The sequence below is a fragment of the Dermacentor albipictus genome, chromosome 8, assembly GCF_038994185.2.
Source record: "Dermacentor albipictus isolate Rhodes 1998 colony chromosome 8, USDA_Dalb.pri_finalv2, whole genome shotgun sequence".
Taxonomy (NCBI): domain Eukaryota; kingdom Metazoa; phylum Arthropoda; class Arachnida; order Ixodida; family Ixodidae; genus Dermacentor; species Dermacentor albipictus.
The window spans coordinates 95,083,962-95,100,991 of record NC_091828.1 but is presented as its reverse complement, the minus strand read 5'-3'; the positions used below and the strand labels follow the sequence as shown (position 1 = coordinate 95,100,991).

Here is a 17,030-nt window from a genome sequence, read left to right as displayed (position 1 = left end):
TTTTTATAAGAGCGACCGCTGTGGCTGTCGTCACTCAACATTCCTCTTTACGCTGTCTCTATTAGCGAATTGGCTTTAATTGCCGTTTTAGTGGGTGGCGAACGCCACGTGAGTAATGTGACCGCCGTGATTAACGTAGTTTCAACGGTCACCTACTGGCAGCCATCTGTCTGTCGTCTGAATTACCGATACTGGGTCCGCCGAAGCGCGGAGAGTAAACATATATTGCTCGATTATAATTTGAACACAATTTGGATTTGTAACGCCGAAGAGATTCTTCGGGCAGACCGATATACTGTGTCCAGTTTCTATTAATTAATGGCATCAGCAGTATATGTTCATCTGGATAAGGACGTTCGGATCAAACTCAAAGTGGGGATTTGTAATTCACTGAACGAACACTGTATAGTACACTGTTAAAGGGAACACGGAGTTAGTATCCTGCCATCGATTATGGCAGAGATACGCCACAGAGGGGCATACGGGCCAAGTTTTATGTATATAAATGTATGTCCTTCTTTTCGGTATGGGCAAGGAAATGTTCCAGTCGAGGGCCAGGTGTCCTCTATAAGAATTACCAATGCTGCAGGGTGCGGCAGGGCAGTACCCGTGCTGTTATACAACGACTGATACGCTACCCATGGTGGGCTTGTGTAGATCATTACTTCCTGGTGACTACTTCCTCTTCCAGAGCCAATTTGAGCTTCACGTCACTATTATGACACTGCGGTGTCTGCTTTTATAGGGTTGGGGCCATGTTAGGCACGAATCACCGCGCATCCTATAGCGCCCCCTTCATTTGCAAAGTGCACTGTACAGTTAAATGCATGGCCTCGGGGAGGCGACAGCGCCCGCGCCGTCCGATCTCTGAGGCCATATTACATTAAAGAGATGTAACGATATAAGCACTCCGCCCTTCCACGAGGGACATGCTAAGGACACACTAATGGCCGAACCGCTACTAAGAAGTTGGAGTATTACAGCGTGGGCTTCTCTCTTAAGAGCGGACCAATGCAAAATGTAAGCGGATGTGGCCGAGTTATACATGTATGTGCACATGCCTGGGAGAGCGATATGCATATCCCGTCCGCTGCGCATATAGCGGCGGCGAGGACTATTCATTATACGACTAGCGCTCACGCTTTCTTATTTCAATTTTATATATTTTCTTTCTTTCGAATACGCCCCTAGCAGCGTCCTAAATAACGCGCCGCCGACCCTGCATGCTTCAGATACGAATCGCAACAGCCTCCTGTCCGGATTCCTAATTGAAAACTCGCTTCTGTAATCTCGCAAACTTGCATATTCGTCGGGCGGGAAGCAGAAGTGCCGTACTGTTCCAGACGACGATTTTTATGGCTGCAGACTATGGCGTGTCGCAATGCGCCGGTTTTATGTACCAGCCGCGAACTTTTGTTTTGCTTTCGTGTCGCATTTTGTTGAAGCTCGGCGTACGTACCTTGTAACATTGGAGCATGTGGTTAGGCCTAAACCGCCTATTCAAATGTACTGACTGCTTATCTCTTCAAATTAAGTCGGTTCAGGCTACACAAAACTGGTTGCGTATACGACACCACTCGCATTAACGGTCATTGCAGCTGGGCGGCATAAACTTTTGTGTAAGGCCAGTTTACTATACGATGTGTCCAGCTTTCTGGGTGATTTATTATACGTCGATTTCGTTTCGCTTTATGTATTGCTCAACTGCCATTTCTTACCTGTGTGAACTTATCGGGCTGCATTGTCGGAAAGGGGGGTAATCGCCGATAGCAGACGACATTCGCCTTATACTGTCGCAGACATGATATTAATTGACTTTAGCGCCTTAATTTTAATGGGAGCTAATCCTTGGGAACTTTGGCGGGGTCTTGTGTTGGGACTTATGTAACCAGCTTTGTCTGAAGTTCTGGGGACTAGAAAGCAAAGTAATAAATAAGTTTTTTTTTTTAATAGAAACTCCGGCGTGCTGTTTTGACCGTTTATCCGTCGTTTATAAATCAGCTGTCCGGAAAATAATAAAGTGAAATAAAATTGAAACGAATGAATTAGTGTGTTGCATAGCACAGCATGTTGCACGTATACACATCACGGAACAGTTTCAGAGTTTCCAGACGACGCGATCCTAAAACGGGCAGACGTCGATTCCAGACGACACTCGTTAACGCGCCGTAGACGATGTCAAAATTGCTGCGACGCTTTTAATGGAAGCTGTTCTTCAAGCGCATTGCTGCTTAATTACTTTTTTTTTCGTTCGACGAACAGAAATGTGATAAAAACAAAAAGAAGAAAGGGGGCATAAGTACGGGCCGGGCGGACCTTGACAGCACGATGCCGCCGTCTGTTTTAGCCAGGAGCAACAGACGACTCATTTAAAAAGGAAAAAAAAAGAAAGGGAAGGAGAGGGAGATACCACTGCTCAGTTCTTGTAGATAAGGAACTCGACGTTCGTGGCCATCCACCTGTCCATGGCCATGCAGGCCTTATATGAAGTAGCGATAGACGTATATTATGTGCGCAAAGAAATTACACATGTGCATATGAACCAATTTTATACTGATTTAAATTGCCCGGTAGCTCGAACCCAGAAAAAAAAAAAAAACCCTATGGGTGCGAAGTTACATAGAAATTTCAGAGCGTGACTTCGCGGAGATGCAGCGACATTGTTTCACATTCAGCGTGAGGCAAAAAGGAAACAAAAGCAGAAAAATAATGAAACGAGTTTTCACGTGTTACCTGGCAAAAATGTTTCAAGGCGGCAAAAGAGAACAAAAGGAATACTCCTTGCAGGCGGCTTAATGGACAGCTAAGCAGACAGCGCAACCTCAAGTCCTGCTCCAATACCGATAAAGCCGGCAAAAGGGAGCTTCGGGAATACAGCATCGAAGTCCAAGAACGATTCAGGCTCCTTTGCTGTCCAAACATGGCCGCTGAGCAGAAGGCATAGCTTGGAAACTGGACGGGAAGGTCGTCAGCTTACAGAAAAACGTAGTTTGATGCGGGCTGCGCTGTGTTTTTGATAAGTTTGCACACGCAAAGTGTTAAAAGTACAGCGATATGCGTTTTTCTTAAACTCTATCCTGTCGACGCAAGGTGGCATCACGTCGCACAGCGGTCTTCTAGATCGGTTTCAGATGCGTTCCATTACTTGGGCTCGAATCTGTCAGCGTAGACCGTCTCCGATGCCGGCAAGAATTGGAACTCGTCCCTCAGTCGTCTGCTTCTTTTGCCTGCTTGTTCCGTCTGTTTACAAACGTGCAGTTCGATTATAGGCTATCGTTCATATAGGCGTTTATATGTATACGTACTATCAGCGTAAACTCTTATGATTCCGAAAGTACTCCAGGTTGTCCAGATTCACCTGCATCTATAGCATCCGCCTTTATTCGAGACTCCAAAGCGGAAAATTGGGACTACGTATAACGCTTAGAACAACGGGCTACAGACAGACGCTATCCAACGTAGCCCACTTCCTTGCAACTGTACGCGTAACGGGCGTTCTCATACGTCATTTCCTATTCGCGTTTCGATTTACGCTGACGGTACGCCCGTCACAGATGCCAGCTGCACGAGGTCGCGGGTTCGTTTGTCGACCACGATGCCCGCATTCCGACTGGGGCGGAATCCAGGAATGCTCGCGCGCCCTCCTTCGAGTGCACCGAGAACCTCAGTTCACTTCCGCTACGGTGTCCCTCACAACTCCAGTGTTTGCTTTGGGACGTTAAACCCAATCAATCAATCAATCAATCAATCAATCAATCAATCAATCAATCAATCAATGTTCTGATTCTCCTTTTTCTTCGCTGTCGAACGCGTCGAAGCCTCGTTCGTCGTCCAGTTGGTCAGCGCCGGTGGTCAGGCGAGAGATGTCGGGTTTTCAGAAATGGCCACCGCGGTTGCTGCGGTCGATGACGTGTATACGTATACCTGCGGCGGAGCCATGGCTGCAGGTGCGCTTTGCCGGGAAAAACGCGGCGGAATGCACGCGTGACGCAATGCGTGCCGGGGCGCTTGTAGGGGTCGCCAACGACCGCTGTATATATAAAGAAAATGCGATGTCCAAGGTTGTCGCGGCTTGTCCATACCCTCCTTCCCCCGAGGCCTCCCGAACCCTGCGGCTTTTTCTTTACGGGCGCGCGGTGATTCGCTGATCTAAGCGTCTGCCGTGCTGTTCTTATTCATTTATTTATTTACTTACACTCGCCGCGGTGTCTCGGTGGCGTTGTGCCGTTGAACGTGAGGTAGCCGGTTGGATATCGCCCGTGGCGGCCTCATTCCGATGGGGGCGGAATGCGAAAAGATATATCTCCGAGTACCGTTCATTGGTTGGGCGCACGTTATGAAGGAACCCAGCTGATGAACCTTAATTCGGAGCCCTCTGCCATACGCCGTGCCTCGTAATCAGGTCGTTGTTTTTCTATATGCAAAACCCCACAATTTTTTATTTCTTTCTTGTCTGCCGCTGTTGTGTGATGCGCTGCGAGTCACGCATGGAAATTCCTATCCGTCTGCGTAACATACTAGGCTTGCATTCGCAAAAAAAAAGAAAGAAGGAAAAAAAAGAAGAAAGTTCTTACACTGGCGCCGCTCTTAAAAAAATTGCCAAAATTCATTTAAAAACTTCGCGCCCAAACATCACCGCCAGCACGTCACTATAAGGTCACGGATATTGCGGGGATGTGTTCTCATATTTGAACTGTTTCACAACAAAAAGATCTCAGAATGCTTGTTTAAGTCTACTCAATCGGTCTACTTAGAACGTAATATGATCCCTTAATCGGTGGATGAAAAATTCACCGTACCTGGGCAGACGCTCTAAAGTACATTACGTCACGGGGCACTAGTGCGTAAACTTACAGGTGGCGTCGCCACCTGTATTTCGTATTTAAGCCTTTTCTGGCTTAGCCAGCTTTCCTCTCGTAGTAAGAGTGAGTATTTGGATACTGTGAAAGCGTGATTTAATAATGCACATCAATGTAATATTCTTCTGCAGTGCTACTTTATCGCTCGAGAGACTTGTAATCGACGAGCACGTTGAAAGCTGCACGAAACCGCTCAGCAAATCGCTGCATGTGTGCGGCTGCACGGCCTTCGAGACGGGCGGCGCGTGGTGCCCGATCTCGGAGGCTATGATGTGTGGCGGGGCGCTTTCCACTTGATCCACATTAAATCGGAAACGCAAAGCTGGGTTGTCATGGACTGGGACCTTCAACTTAATTTTTCTTAAGCTAGATGCGACGCTACCTTCTTCGTTTTACGACGTTCTTCATTATGATTAGTTTGTGCGAAGCGAGCGACACACACTTAGCACCTAAAATGCAAGTTCTTGCAGCTGCACAATCATAGCGCGTTCTTTGCAGTTTGTTTGGCTACTGTATGACTATATGGCGCCTGTTTTATATATGTCATGTACTTCAACGCGCAAGGCAATCTTCGCGATCACCGTCATCAGCATCAACTGCACTGCAAAACACACACACACACACACACACATATATATATATATATATATATATATATATATATATATATATATATATATATATATATATATATATATATATATATATATATATATATATATATATATACCGGAGGAGGTGGGGTGAAGGGGACCTATTATATTTTTAATGCACTCTTAACCAACTGCGGGGAAGTACACCAAACGACAATGGGCTATCACAGGTTCGGCCTGTCGAACGAGGTAGCCAACGATTGCGTAAACAGACGTTCGTCGCGGTGCAATTTCTATCATTGCAGAAAACGCACGCAGGCCAAAAAAAAAAGCAGAAAAGGAAATTCGTCCATATACGGAGCGATTTTCTCCCAAACGCTGCTTTTTGCGAGGAGGGGGGAGTTGATGTGGCAACAAGTCGACGAAAGCGCTTTCCTGATGTCGCAGCGCATTCTATTTACTTATTTTTCGCCGTCTATTATTTCTTGTGTCTTGTGCGCGTGTGTGTTTGCGCAACAGCTTGTTCTTGCCAGACTCTCTTGTCGCAAGTTATCCGCCCGGCCCACCCAAGTCGTCTGCTAGCGGACGCCCAAACAGCATGCAGAGTCGCGGGCAAGCCGCTTCTGGCGCGGCTGTCGCTTTTGCGCGACCTTGTTTCGTTCGTCTGCTATAGAGGCGCCGAGGCGAGAAAAAAAAATAATAATGGAGACGCGTGCTGGCAAAGTACGCCTGCATGTGGTTACTAAAGTTGCCGGCATTTCCTGTCGCGCGCTCGCCTAGCTCCCCCCTCCTCTCTTTTGCCCGTCGCTGGCGCACATACTGTGCAAACCAATCGCGTCTTCCTCCGCAGCGTCGTCTGGTCGTGCGGTCTGGTTGCATGACACATGCGCGCAGACGTCACGTACATGCAGCGCAGACGACGCGCGAAGGGGCACGAGCCTGAGAGACAAGAGAGGATGAAACAATTGGTAACAGGACGCGCTTAGTGGCGGCCTCGCAGCTCGTGAAACTACAAGCACGCGCGCGCGCGGCAGCTTCCTCGCTCTATAAGCAACGACATCCCGTTTGCCTAATAACATGGCGGCCGATGGTCTCCGATGCAGACGGACGAGCTGCGGATATACGGAGAGCAGACGACACACTGCAGTTTGTGAAGCAAGGTTGCAGACGAAGGTATACTGCGGGCTCCAGGTAGCAGAGGACACGCTATATATACACGGTCCTGCAGCGATCAACGACACGTTGCAGAGCGTAAATAAAGTACAATAAAGAGAAAGGAAGAAAAAGAACACCGAAAGACAGAGGTAGGGTAGGACAGAGAAGAACAATGATGGTTGCACCGCAGTTGTGCACTTCGAGAAAGGACATTCATTATGTAAATGCCCCGGTGTGTGCTCTGTTCTGGACGCTGGCTTCACCGAACTGCAATAACTGTGCGGCCCTGTAGAGACAAGAAGGGTCATTCGTCCGGCAATCGGTTGCTGCGCGCTCATCCGTGGAGCCTGTCCGTCCCTGTTATCATTTCGGAGCGCATTTATAATCACTTCTCGATTCCGCGCACGGTATTCACGGACGTCAGAACCTCCTTCCCCGAGTCTTTTCTTTCTTTACCAGACGACGTACGTACGTGCCGTCTGCTACAAAAACAAGCGACCTCAGTGCGTGAGGCCGTTCACTTATCTCTCTATATGCTATAAACAGCGCACTAGAGAGCAACCGTAGCGACCGACATGCTGAAGCTTGTCACGGTAAAATAATTTCTCCCTTTTACCCCCGCCACGGCCGAGCGAAGACGAGGAGGGAGTTTTTTAAAAGTGCAAAGTCGCGTATACAAAGCGAAAACAGGTGCGTCTTTTCGGGGGGCACGCCGTCATGCGTTGAGCGATTTGTTCTCTCGTCTTGCGTGCGTGACTCCTGTAATTGCAATGCACGACACTAGACGTCGCTCGGCAGAACGGTCGGGTCTCTGTGTTAGGTCACCCAGGTGCAAGCTCATCTAAAATTCGTGCAGTTCCAAATAATAACAGTACTATCGGAGTACAAGCCTGTCCGCTACGTGAAAAAAAAAAAAAGAAGAAGAGTAATCTTCGCTGTTGGTTCTTTTTTTCTTTTCAACCCCGAAGGCCCGCTGTTCTGCTCGGTTGGTTCTCGACTTATAGAGGAAACAGATGTTCACTGATGTAATCCGATTTCTTGCCCTCATCATGACCCGAATAAGACCGTCCTACAGACACCGTGACTTTTTAAATTCAGTAGCGTGTTCGCAGACGTTAGTCGCAAACAAGAGTCGATAAACAGGGCAGTGTGCGCTCTCTTCGGTCCTTCGTTGCTCTTTTCCAAATTCAAGGTGATAATCGGTTCATCACATTCAGACGCGACCAATGGTTTGTATTCAAGTGCGGAGCCCTTGTGAACTTTTGGAAGTCAATGCGTTGGTGAGAACTGCCTCAGGCTGAGCGGAATCTCCTTCAGTGTACAGCGTAGCCATCAGAGCATTCGGTTCACAGGTAGTCTCTCTCCAGGGGAGTGACAGAGCCACAACGGATATAGGGGGGATGTTCCACAAGCTACAGCAGCCAAATATTTGGGCTGCTAGCTCTTGCTGGTAATACTCTGTGAAGGGCTGCGCACTGGTGTGTTAACGCTGCAAAACGCTTATCTGCAAACTGCGTGTCCAGCGCGCCGCCATATTGTTACCGCCGAGCGGCTACAAATCGCCGCCGTTTGACAAGTGCGGTTGCGAAGAAACTTGAGATATGCTGCAGCCTGTTTTATAAAAGCAGGTCAAACTACAAGCAAACGTAAATGCACATTGCTGTTAGGAAAAAACAAAACAAAAGCACCACACGTATCGTATATGCAAATTGACGGTGAACTGACGAGCGTTTCGAATCCCGAAACAGACGACAGTAATTGCGGAAGCAGACGACTAACGTGAGGCGCGCAGACGTCTCCTGTGGGCATGGCCCAGCGTCCCGCAGCCTCTTGATGCCGTGCGGGAGCAGTCCTCTACCACCGCGCGCCGCAGCTGCGCCTAATCAGTCTCAATAGCGCTCTTCTCAAAAGCAGATAGCGCACCGCAGATATCACGCTTCCGGCCCGGCCGTGACGCTGTTGGAGAAAGTGTGTACGCTGGATATGGTGGCGACGTGCAGTACGGGTGTACGTCGTCCCTTCTGTGTGTGGCAATGCGACAGAATAAGTTCCACGAATAAAATTAAATTCGTACTGCTGTTGCTGTAGAAACAGTCACAGGCCACACGTACTGTTTATATGCAGTTTGCAAACGCCACTTTATAATCTCCTTGGTAAGAAAACTCAAACTTGCGCCATTCTTCGCAGATTACTTCTGCACCGAATACTCTTCGTCGAGCGAAGTGCAGCTCTAGCTTTTGTGATATCGTCTGCTCGCCAAATAGGGTCGATGACAGGTGGTCGTCCCTCGGGCAAAGCTCACTTTATTTTTCCTCTAGGATCACGTGCGCTATGTTCTCACCTGTTTGCCAGCAGCCGCGGCGGAATCGCATTTCAGTGCGGTGCGGTGACACCGTGCGTGCGGTGACACTAATAGAAGGCAGGTGGACGTCTTGACGTCACTCAGCGCGCACTTTCTCTTTCGAGGCACGTATTTCAATCGAACCTCGGTGAAGGCAGGATGATGCGGAGGCGAAGGCTTGAACCGGCCTGCAGGCAGCGAACCGTGATGGGGGCCACGCGACTGACGTGGTGCCTGGGACGGCCACGCTTGATCTTTATTTATTTTTCCCCCCCATTTGTCGAGACAAGAAACGCCACTGCCCGACAAAGAAGCAGACGACCACTTACGTATACACAGGCGGTGCCCTCCCCCCATGGGACATGAGCATCATTAAAAGGCCTGACACGATCGACTAAAAGAAAGTATCAACAGCAGCGACAAACAACACGCATTTTCGGCCGCAGGAACCGGTCCTCGGTGGACAGAGGCCGTCGCGAGACCGTCCGCGACGCCTTGTTTTCTTTCTTTCTTTCTTTCTTTTCCCCCCTGGTTCTTTGGTAAGCTAGCAGACGACACCGACGGCGGGGTGACAAGCAGACGGGCTGAGGCGGCTGCAGAGCAGCAGACGACGGCGCAACGACGGCGGTTCTTTTCGTAACGGACCAATCAGGCGCCGCGCGTGGCACGCGCGCGCGCGGGTAGGCGTCGCCGCCATCTTTGATGCCTCGACGACGGCAATTATGGGCAAGCAGGCAGGCATGCCGGATGAAGAAGGGGACGGCTGTGCATGAGAGAGAGAGAGAGATAAGGCATAGACGCAAGAAAAACCCGTTCCGGGCGTCTCCTCCGGAGAAGTGGTCTCCATCCGACTCGTGCTTTTCTCTGTTTAGTGAGGAACGCGTGCGGGGAAATTTGTCGGGTGTCGCGCGGACGTTCAATTAGCGTTCTCGCGAGCGTCGCGCGCGCGTGCGCGCTCGTTTTTTTTTTTCAATTGCTTCCGGTAGCGCTCAGCACTATAGTGTGTGTCTTGGCCTGATGAGGCGGGCGCGTCTTGGGACGTTGCGGCGCGGTTATGCGCGCGGCCTTGGCTTTAATATTGGCTCACTTTATATTGGCCGCGTTGTTCGTGCAGACTTGGGAGCTAGCGCGGGACGGCGGAAAGTCTTGAGGCAAGGTCGCGTTTCTTTCTCGAGGTCCGCCGTTGTAGCGGGTTAGACGTTTCTTGCTTCAGCTCTATACGACCCCCCCCCCCCCGGCCTCCCCTTTCCCCCCTCGCTTCTAATTACGGAAGCGTGCGGGTGGTGGCGTGACGTCGCCTCCCTTATCGCGTTGGAGAGCGTAAGAAGGCGCCTTTACGCAGGCGCCTTCTTAGACGGCCTTCTCTTGGAAAAGCGAGAACTCGGCGCCAACCGAGTGTATCCGGCCCTCTTATCGGCTGATCGGAAGCGCAAGTTAGGGAGAGCCGCCTGCGTAACTTCCGTCCCACACACCTAAAGCGTGTAACTGCGTACATTTACATATAGTAACGCAGCGGCGCGATTATTTCGAGAGGACCGATGTAAACAAGGGAGTGGAAAAAAAGATGTCGGCGAGAAGGAAATGTCGTATCTGTCAGATTCGAAAACAAGGCTCTTTCCATTGCATATAAAAGCTGTGTATGCAGTGGGAAGAGCTTCGTTTTCGAATCTGATAGTTTCACGAGGCATTATTAATCCATGGTTGACGCGAATTAGCGTGCGCCAAATTAGCTATACATTTTGTTGCTGCTAGCGCGAAAGTGCGAAACGCGACGCGGGATGTGCAGTGAAAACCGACGTAGGTTTGCCGGACTCGGTATCATTGGCAGGCACAGTTTTGGTCGTGACAGCAGTCACAAAAGTTTTGCGCAAGCGAGTGACACACAAAAAACAATATAGAGAAATAAAATATTACAAAAAGCTGTTCTTTTTTTACTGTGCAACACTGTGGTATTGGTGATATAGTTCATTCATTCATTCATTCATTCATTCATTCATTCATTCATTCATTCATTCACATTCATTCATTCATTCACATTCATTCATTCATTCAATAATTCATTTCGAGTTGCGGCAGCACCAGCAGCCGCATTATAATCAGCGGGGAGCACTGTGGCCAAAGCTAGCCCTCCGCTATGGCCTCTTTCGTACCCACGGTACGAGTACTTTACGAGTACTCGTACGAGTACGGTACGAGTACTACTACTTTAGTAGGACTCGTACTACTACTAGTAGTAGTACTACTAGTACTACTACTACTACGAGTACTTTCGTACTTTCGTTCCCTCCGGTAATGTTTGTAGGAAACCCCGTGGTGTGCACCAGACAGGTGCTCTATCTACTCTTGCGAAGTCTGACTCCTTTTCTGTCTCCCACGTCTTCTTTCCAGTGGTCTCAGGTCTTCGGACTCTTCGTCGGCGAGGTCGTCGCACCGGTGGCTCAAGTCGCGCTCCGTGGTGCCCGTGTACCTGCGCTGCGACCAGGGCCGCGTCACCTGGAAGTACCCGCGCGGAGCCCTGCGCGTCCTGCTCCGCCTGGGCGGAACCGGAAGCGGAGGCGCCCGGGACTTCCGGGCCTGCGTCAAGATCGCCGCCAACTCGACGGGCGCCGCGGTCCACCTGGAGGGCCACCGCAAGCTCATCCCTATACACAAGGTGGGCGCCGTTGGACCCTTCTGCGGATAACACCCCCCGCCTACCCTCCACCTCCTTGACGAATCACAACCGTGTTGAGCATTTCGATGCTAGCGCGTCGAGTCGGAAAGCGAGTAGACCCAAGCCCACACGACCGGGTTTACGTGTTTCTAGGCGGACACTCCCCCCTCCCCGACTCCTTGGCGAATCACAATCGCTTCGAGCATTTCGACGCTAGCGCGTCGAGTCGGAAAGCGAGTCGACCCAAGCCGACACGACCGAGTTTTACGTGTTTCTAGCCAAGTACAATAGGTTGGGCGAGTCAACCCCCCATCCCTTGCATTGGGGTTGATCGAATTCGCCTCGGCCCAACCCGCTAATGTTTACACGAATCCGGCGACCGGTTTTTTCCGGCTCGACAAGCCTTCTCGAACCGACTTTATCGGTTTTGTGCAAACGTAGCTTATCTCTATAAGGCTGCTATTTGGACCCATTGGTGTGCCTTTGGTGCATATTACGTAGGGCTTTACGGACAACGCGCCCAATTCATAAAACTTATCGTTCGTAATTGTTATTTGCCATTGGTCGGTTGCCCTCGCTAACAGTATGTCCAGCGTCAGGATTGGCTGGAAATTGATTTTTGAAATTGAAATTGAGTGAATCGTTTTATGTCTTTTTGGCGTCGTTGTCCGTAATATTTACCGGTAATCAGCACCAGTTGCTTAACTCACCGACTCCCTGGAGTGTAGCAGCAGCTTGCGAGTCGCGTCAGAGAGGAAGCAGCAGGTGCCGTTGTCCGCGGCTCTGATCGCCCTTCGCGTGACGTCGACTGAATAGAAGCCTCACGGGAGAATTAGTAGCGAACAGTGAGCGAGACCGCCGCCTCCCTTCTACGGAACATGCGACGGTCATCTCGTTACCGATTGGCTGACACGCGCCCATACATATACTACGCTGAGACGGGGGTATACGCACGATCAAGCTTGCAGAACTTGGCAACCACTTGATGCTCATTACCCGCGAACTAACAGCGTCTTTACGTGAGACAAAATTCAAGCTTGGCTGATACGATTGTGCTTTAATAAATATGGATGAAATCTTTTGCCACTCCTGGCAGCCTTCAGCTCCTGCGATGATGTTGAAATTTTCTACGCGCGTACGTTTCTTTCCTTTTCATTTCTCTGTGGGCAAGGCGTCAAGACGTCGGTGCGCATAATTCTGCAAAGTACAATGTCAAATAAAATACGCATATAAATGCATTTTTGACACAAAGAAATACGAGATGAAGCACGCGTATACCAACGCTAACACGCATGCACACGCCTATAGTCGGATACAACTTTCGAAAAAAGGGGAGGTCCCACCCAAATGACCGAAGCGGCGTAGTCACCGGCCGTCCGGCGCATGACGTCGGTCCAGAGTGCGGCGCGCCCATTGGTGGATGCTCGTGTGCATCCGCCTCGGAGGAGTAAACGCCCCCTTTTTTCTAAAGTTGTATCCGACTATAGTTAGCATTACACAGAGCTTTAGAAATATTTTCACCAGATGACTAAGGGTGCGGACGAAGCAGGGTTAGTGACACTGCGCCATCTCCAGAACCTGAAATATACGCTTGGGTTCCTCCGTGTGGAAACTAGTTGTAAGCGTATACGCTAGGGCGCACTACTTTTAATACCGTTGTGCGCTGTTACGCAACTTCTGGCGTGACGCTGCCTCTACAAAGCAGAGACACTTTAATAGTAATTGCTTAAGTGTTCTCAGTGAATTGGCGTCTACGAGGTTGCGAGGCAACGCTCACAAATGACGTCTGCGCTTCAATGAATGACTGTCCGCGCATCGCAGCGTCACACCGCCTCTCGTCTGTTCTTTTTTACCGCAACCAGTGTCAAAAGCAACCCTCGACTTCTCTCCGGAATAATAGAGAGTTTTAATAGAGAGTTTTAGAGTTTAGTGCTATAGGGGCTACGGTATTGGGCATGCGCAGACCCGGACGTAGGCGACTGCGCATGCGCAATACCGTCGCGCCTAGCTCTTGCCTAGACAAGCTGCTTGCGTCCCCTAAACTAAAGCTCTCAAATTAAGTGCGTGTGATGGACCACTCGGCGCACTGTAGAAGAGCAGAGTGCCTCGAGGTTTTGCACGACGCGTTGTCTAAGTGCTGCCGTCTGCGTTCCGCCTTGCAGGGTCAGTCATCGCCGCGCGGAGCAGACGACGACGAAGTGCGGCGCTGCTTCACCTCTTACAAGGGCCAGGTGGCGCTCTTTCTGGAGGCCACGCCCGAGACCAATCACCTGCTGAGCAGGGACACTTTTCGCCTCTGGTACCACCTCACGCCCGTGATGTCGCAGCGGGACCTCGAGGACGAATTGGCCGGTGAGTAGACGCCGCTTGCTTCCTCTTCTTCCCTGACGCGCACGACGCGTGTCGTCTGCTCGACTGGTTTTTGTGCTCGATGGCGTCCTAGAGCGCACTTCCGCCGGTCCCACGGTCGATGCCAAGCCCGTTTTGAGAGCCACTCTGTCTCGAAGAGGCATTTTTTTCTCATGGTCAGCGAGTTTTATGATTGTTCGTTGTTGTTGTCACCGGTGAGAAACACGACGAGGCAGGTCTGCTAGCGGTTGCAAAGGTCATTGCAGGAGCCGCAGTGAGGTGCGTCTCGGCGGTGGTGTGTTCGGGCCCACGCGCATGCGCATGGATCTCAGGGTCGATAGAAACTGCGTAGTCTCAGTTTGGAATTTCAGTTCCATCGTAACCGTCATAAGTTACGACGAATGGAAACGGTGGAACAGCCGAGGAAGTCTCGCGAAATCTCGTCCTGGCGGGATTCGGAATAACAACGACGTTTGCGTTGTGGCCACGCCACCATTACCGCCGGAGTTGCGAATGGTTGCAAGTGACCAATCACCCTTACAAGATTGATGCCACAGCAAGTTCTTTTGAGTGATTTGTTGCCGCAAGAGGTGCATGGCTTGCAATGGCCCGGTACAGATCAGCATAGAAGCTGCGGCACTCTGCTGCTGCGGTCATGTTAATTCGAGCATCCTCAACAGGCCCCGATTACTGTTTCTTTAGGGAAGAATCTACAAAGACTGCATTCATGCATGGTCGACAACGCGGTGGACTTGACGGTCGCTCCTTTGTGAGCTCATCCCGTTACTTTTCTTCCTCGGTCCCGCGTACACTTTCTATGCGCATTGAGCGCATATCCTCCCTCACTTCCGAATAAGACGGGGACAGTAGCGTCGCTTCGTGCTGGCAAGTCTCGATCCTTCGCGCCGCCAATCTCTCCCGCGGACGCGAAAACAAGTCAACCCTGGGAAATTTGCTCTCGCTTCCGCCTAGCGGATCTCTTCTTCCTGCCGTGTTACGTTCCGCATCTAGAAGAGCCAACCTGTCCTGCCTCCCTCCGGTGTCTTCTGCCTTCTACGGCAATCGTTCTTTCCTTCTTAACTCGAGACACACCGTAAGGTTTCGAGTATGCGGGGTGTTTCGGCGCAGGCCCATTGTTGGCGGTCGAGCCAACCGCCCGAGTGTGGCCGGCTGGACCACCGGGAAAGAGGAAGACGGAATAGCCGGACGGCGACGAAGAAAACCCGTCATGATTGGACAAAGACGTTGTGTAGTGCCAGAGGAAGCCTAAATGAAAAAGAAAAGGAGAGGAAAACGATCGCGTTTGGGAGGTATACCGCCGTATGGGAAGGCGCGGCGCGCAGCAAGCGCAGGGCCGACGCTGTCGGCGCCACGTTAGTCCTAGCAGCGAGCCGCAGTGTCTCTCGACAGGGGGCGTAGGCTTCAAAGAGAGTGCGCACGCGTGGCTGTTTTGGTTCTCGGCACGCGCAGCGTCGGCATCTCCTGTGTTTTTCTTTCGGCGTTGTCGTTGTCTTCTTTACCTCCTCTGGCGGCGACGAGAGCACGTGCGTGCAGCCACCCGTCGTCTTCGTCGTCCGCGCCTGCTTCGTCTTCTCGAATTCCGTTCGTTGTTCTGGGCGCTCCGCGACTTTTTTGGGGGGGCTAGGGGATTTCAGCCGGGGACTGACGCGGGCAGCGAGGGCGGGTGGGCGTTGCGCAGGCGCGGGGGAGGCTGATCCGGCGCGCGCAAAGCCTTCTCTGAACCCTGCCCCGCAACTAGCGCCAACAACAAGCAGAAGACAGACAGACAGACAGAAAGAAAGAAAACAAGACGTAAGCCAGTGTGTGCGAAGCCAGGCATCAAGGTGGTCGTGGTGCGGTGCAGAGAGAGAGAGAGAGGCGACGGGATTTCGTTCGGAGATGGTGCGGCGAGGATTTTCTCCTTCACAGCCGGTCGAGAGAGAGGCAGACACGGAGGAAGAGAGAGATAGAGAGAGAGGGGGGGCGCTGCATCGCAAGGCAGGCACGTGTATGTAGTGCCTTCTTTACGTTCGCGCATCCCATATGCGCGCAGGGAGGCAGGCGCACGAAGGAAAACGGGAGACGGAAAAGTTAAAAAGGAACGAGAGAGAGACGAGAAGAAAAAGAAAACAGGAAAAGGTGGCGGCATGAAGGGCGTCGGTCGTCGCCGTTCGAGTCGTATGCGCGCACGCTCATCTGCGTTTTGAGGAGGGGTCGTCTTCCTTGCCGAAGCCGCGGCATCGTGTGCCTGAATGCCCGCTGCGTTGCGGGGGTCAGCTGTGTTGTTGGGGTGCGGTGGCTGCGGCGGTTGCTCGTATGGGCCGGTGCTGCGGAGGAGAGTGCGGCGGCGGGGTGGTGGTGGTGGCCGGTCCTCTTTTTCGGTGCCCGCGCCGGGATGGGCGGTGGTTGCGCTTTGCCCAGCGCCGCACTCTGAACCGGCGGAAGACCGGCCGACCGACGCGTCTTTATTATTGTTATTTTTTTAATGCGTTGGCATTAGGAGTGTCAAAGTGGAAAAAAAAAACGTGTGTGTGTTGTTTGGAGTGTGCGAAGCTGGTCCCGTGGTAGAGGTAGAGAGGTGATGGGAAAGCTTGGAAGAGCAATGTAGTGAGCGCGGTTTAACTCGTGAACCCGGGATTTCAGAGTTGCGACGTAATGCTTGCGTATTTCTCTCGTTTGCCGCTCAATCGTCACTGAACTTCTTTCAGTGTAGACCTCGACGCAATCTGTAGGCGCTATGGGCGCGTAGCTTGCTCGAATGGACGCCTGGCGGCTTTGGTAGCGTGTGCGAATGAGTTTACACCGACGTGGGCATCGCTTCTTGTTGCCCCCCCCCCCCCCTGCTCTTCCAGCGGCATTACGCGGAGGTAACTGCTTGGCTCACTCTGAACTCCAGTCATTTAGAGTTCTCAGTCTGCCCGCGATGAGTGCATGTTTCCTCTGCTTGGCACCGAAAATAGGCGAGCCTACTGCGTTCAGGTAGTACGAGAACTGTTGTAAACGGGAGTCAGTTACTCCCTCACGAAGGGGTCCGACAGCACTCCTCTTGTTACCAGGGTGTTAAAAACAATTTTGCACGC

At 51.3% G+C, this 17,030-nt stretch overlaps 1 protein-coding gene across 1 annotated transcript in view; it reads left to right on the top strand.

Annotated features, from left to right (window-relative positions):
- LOC139048876 (meteorin-like protein) overlaps positions 1–17,030 on the top strand; it is a 69,512-nt gene that overhangs the window by 3,984 nt on the left and 48,498 nt on the right. Inside the window, exons 2-3 of the mRNA XM_070523770.1 lie at positions 11,337–11,601; positions 13,764–13,953. Coding sequence (XP_070379871.1) covers positions 11,337–11,601; positions 13,764–13,953 — 455 coding nt within the window. The remainder of the gene's footprint in view (positions 1–11,336; positions 11,602–13,763; positions 13,954–17,030) is intronic.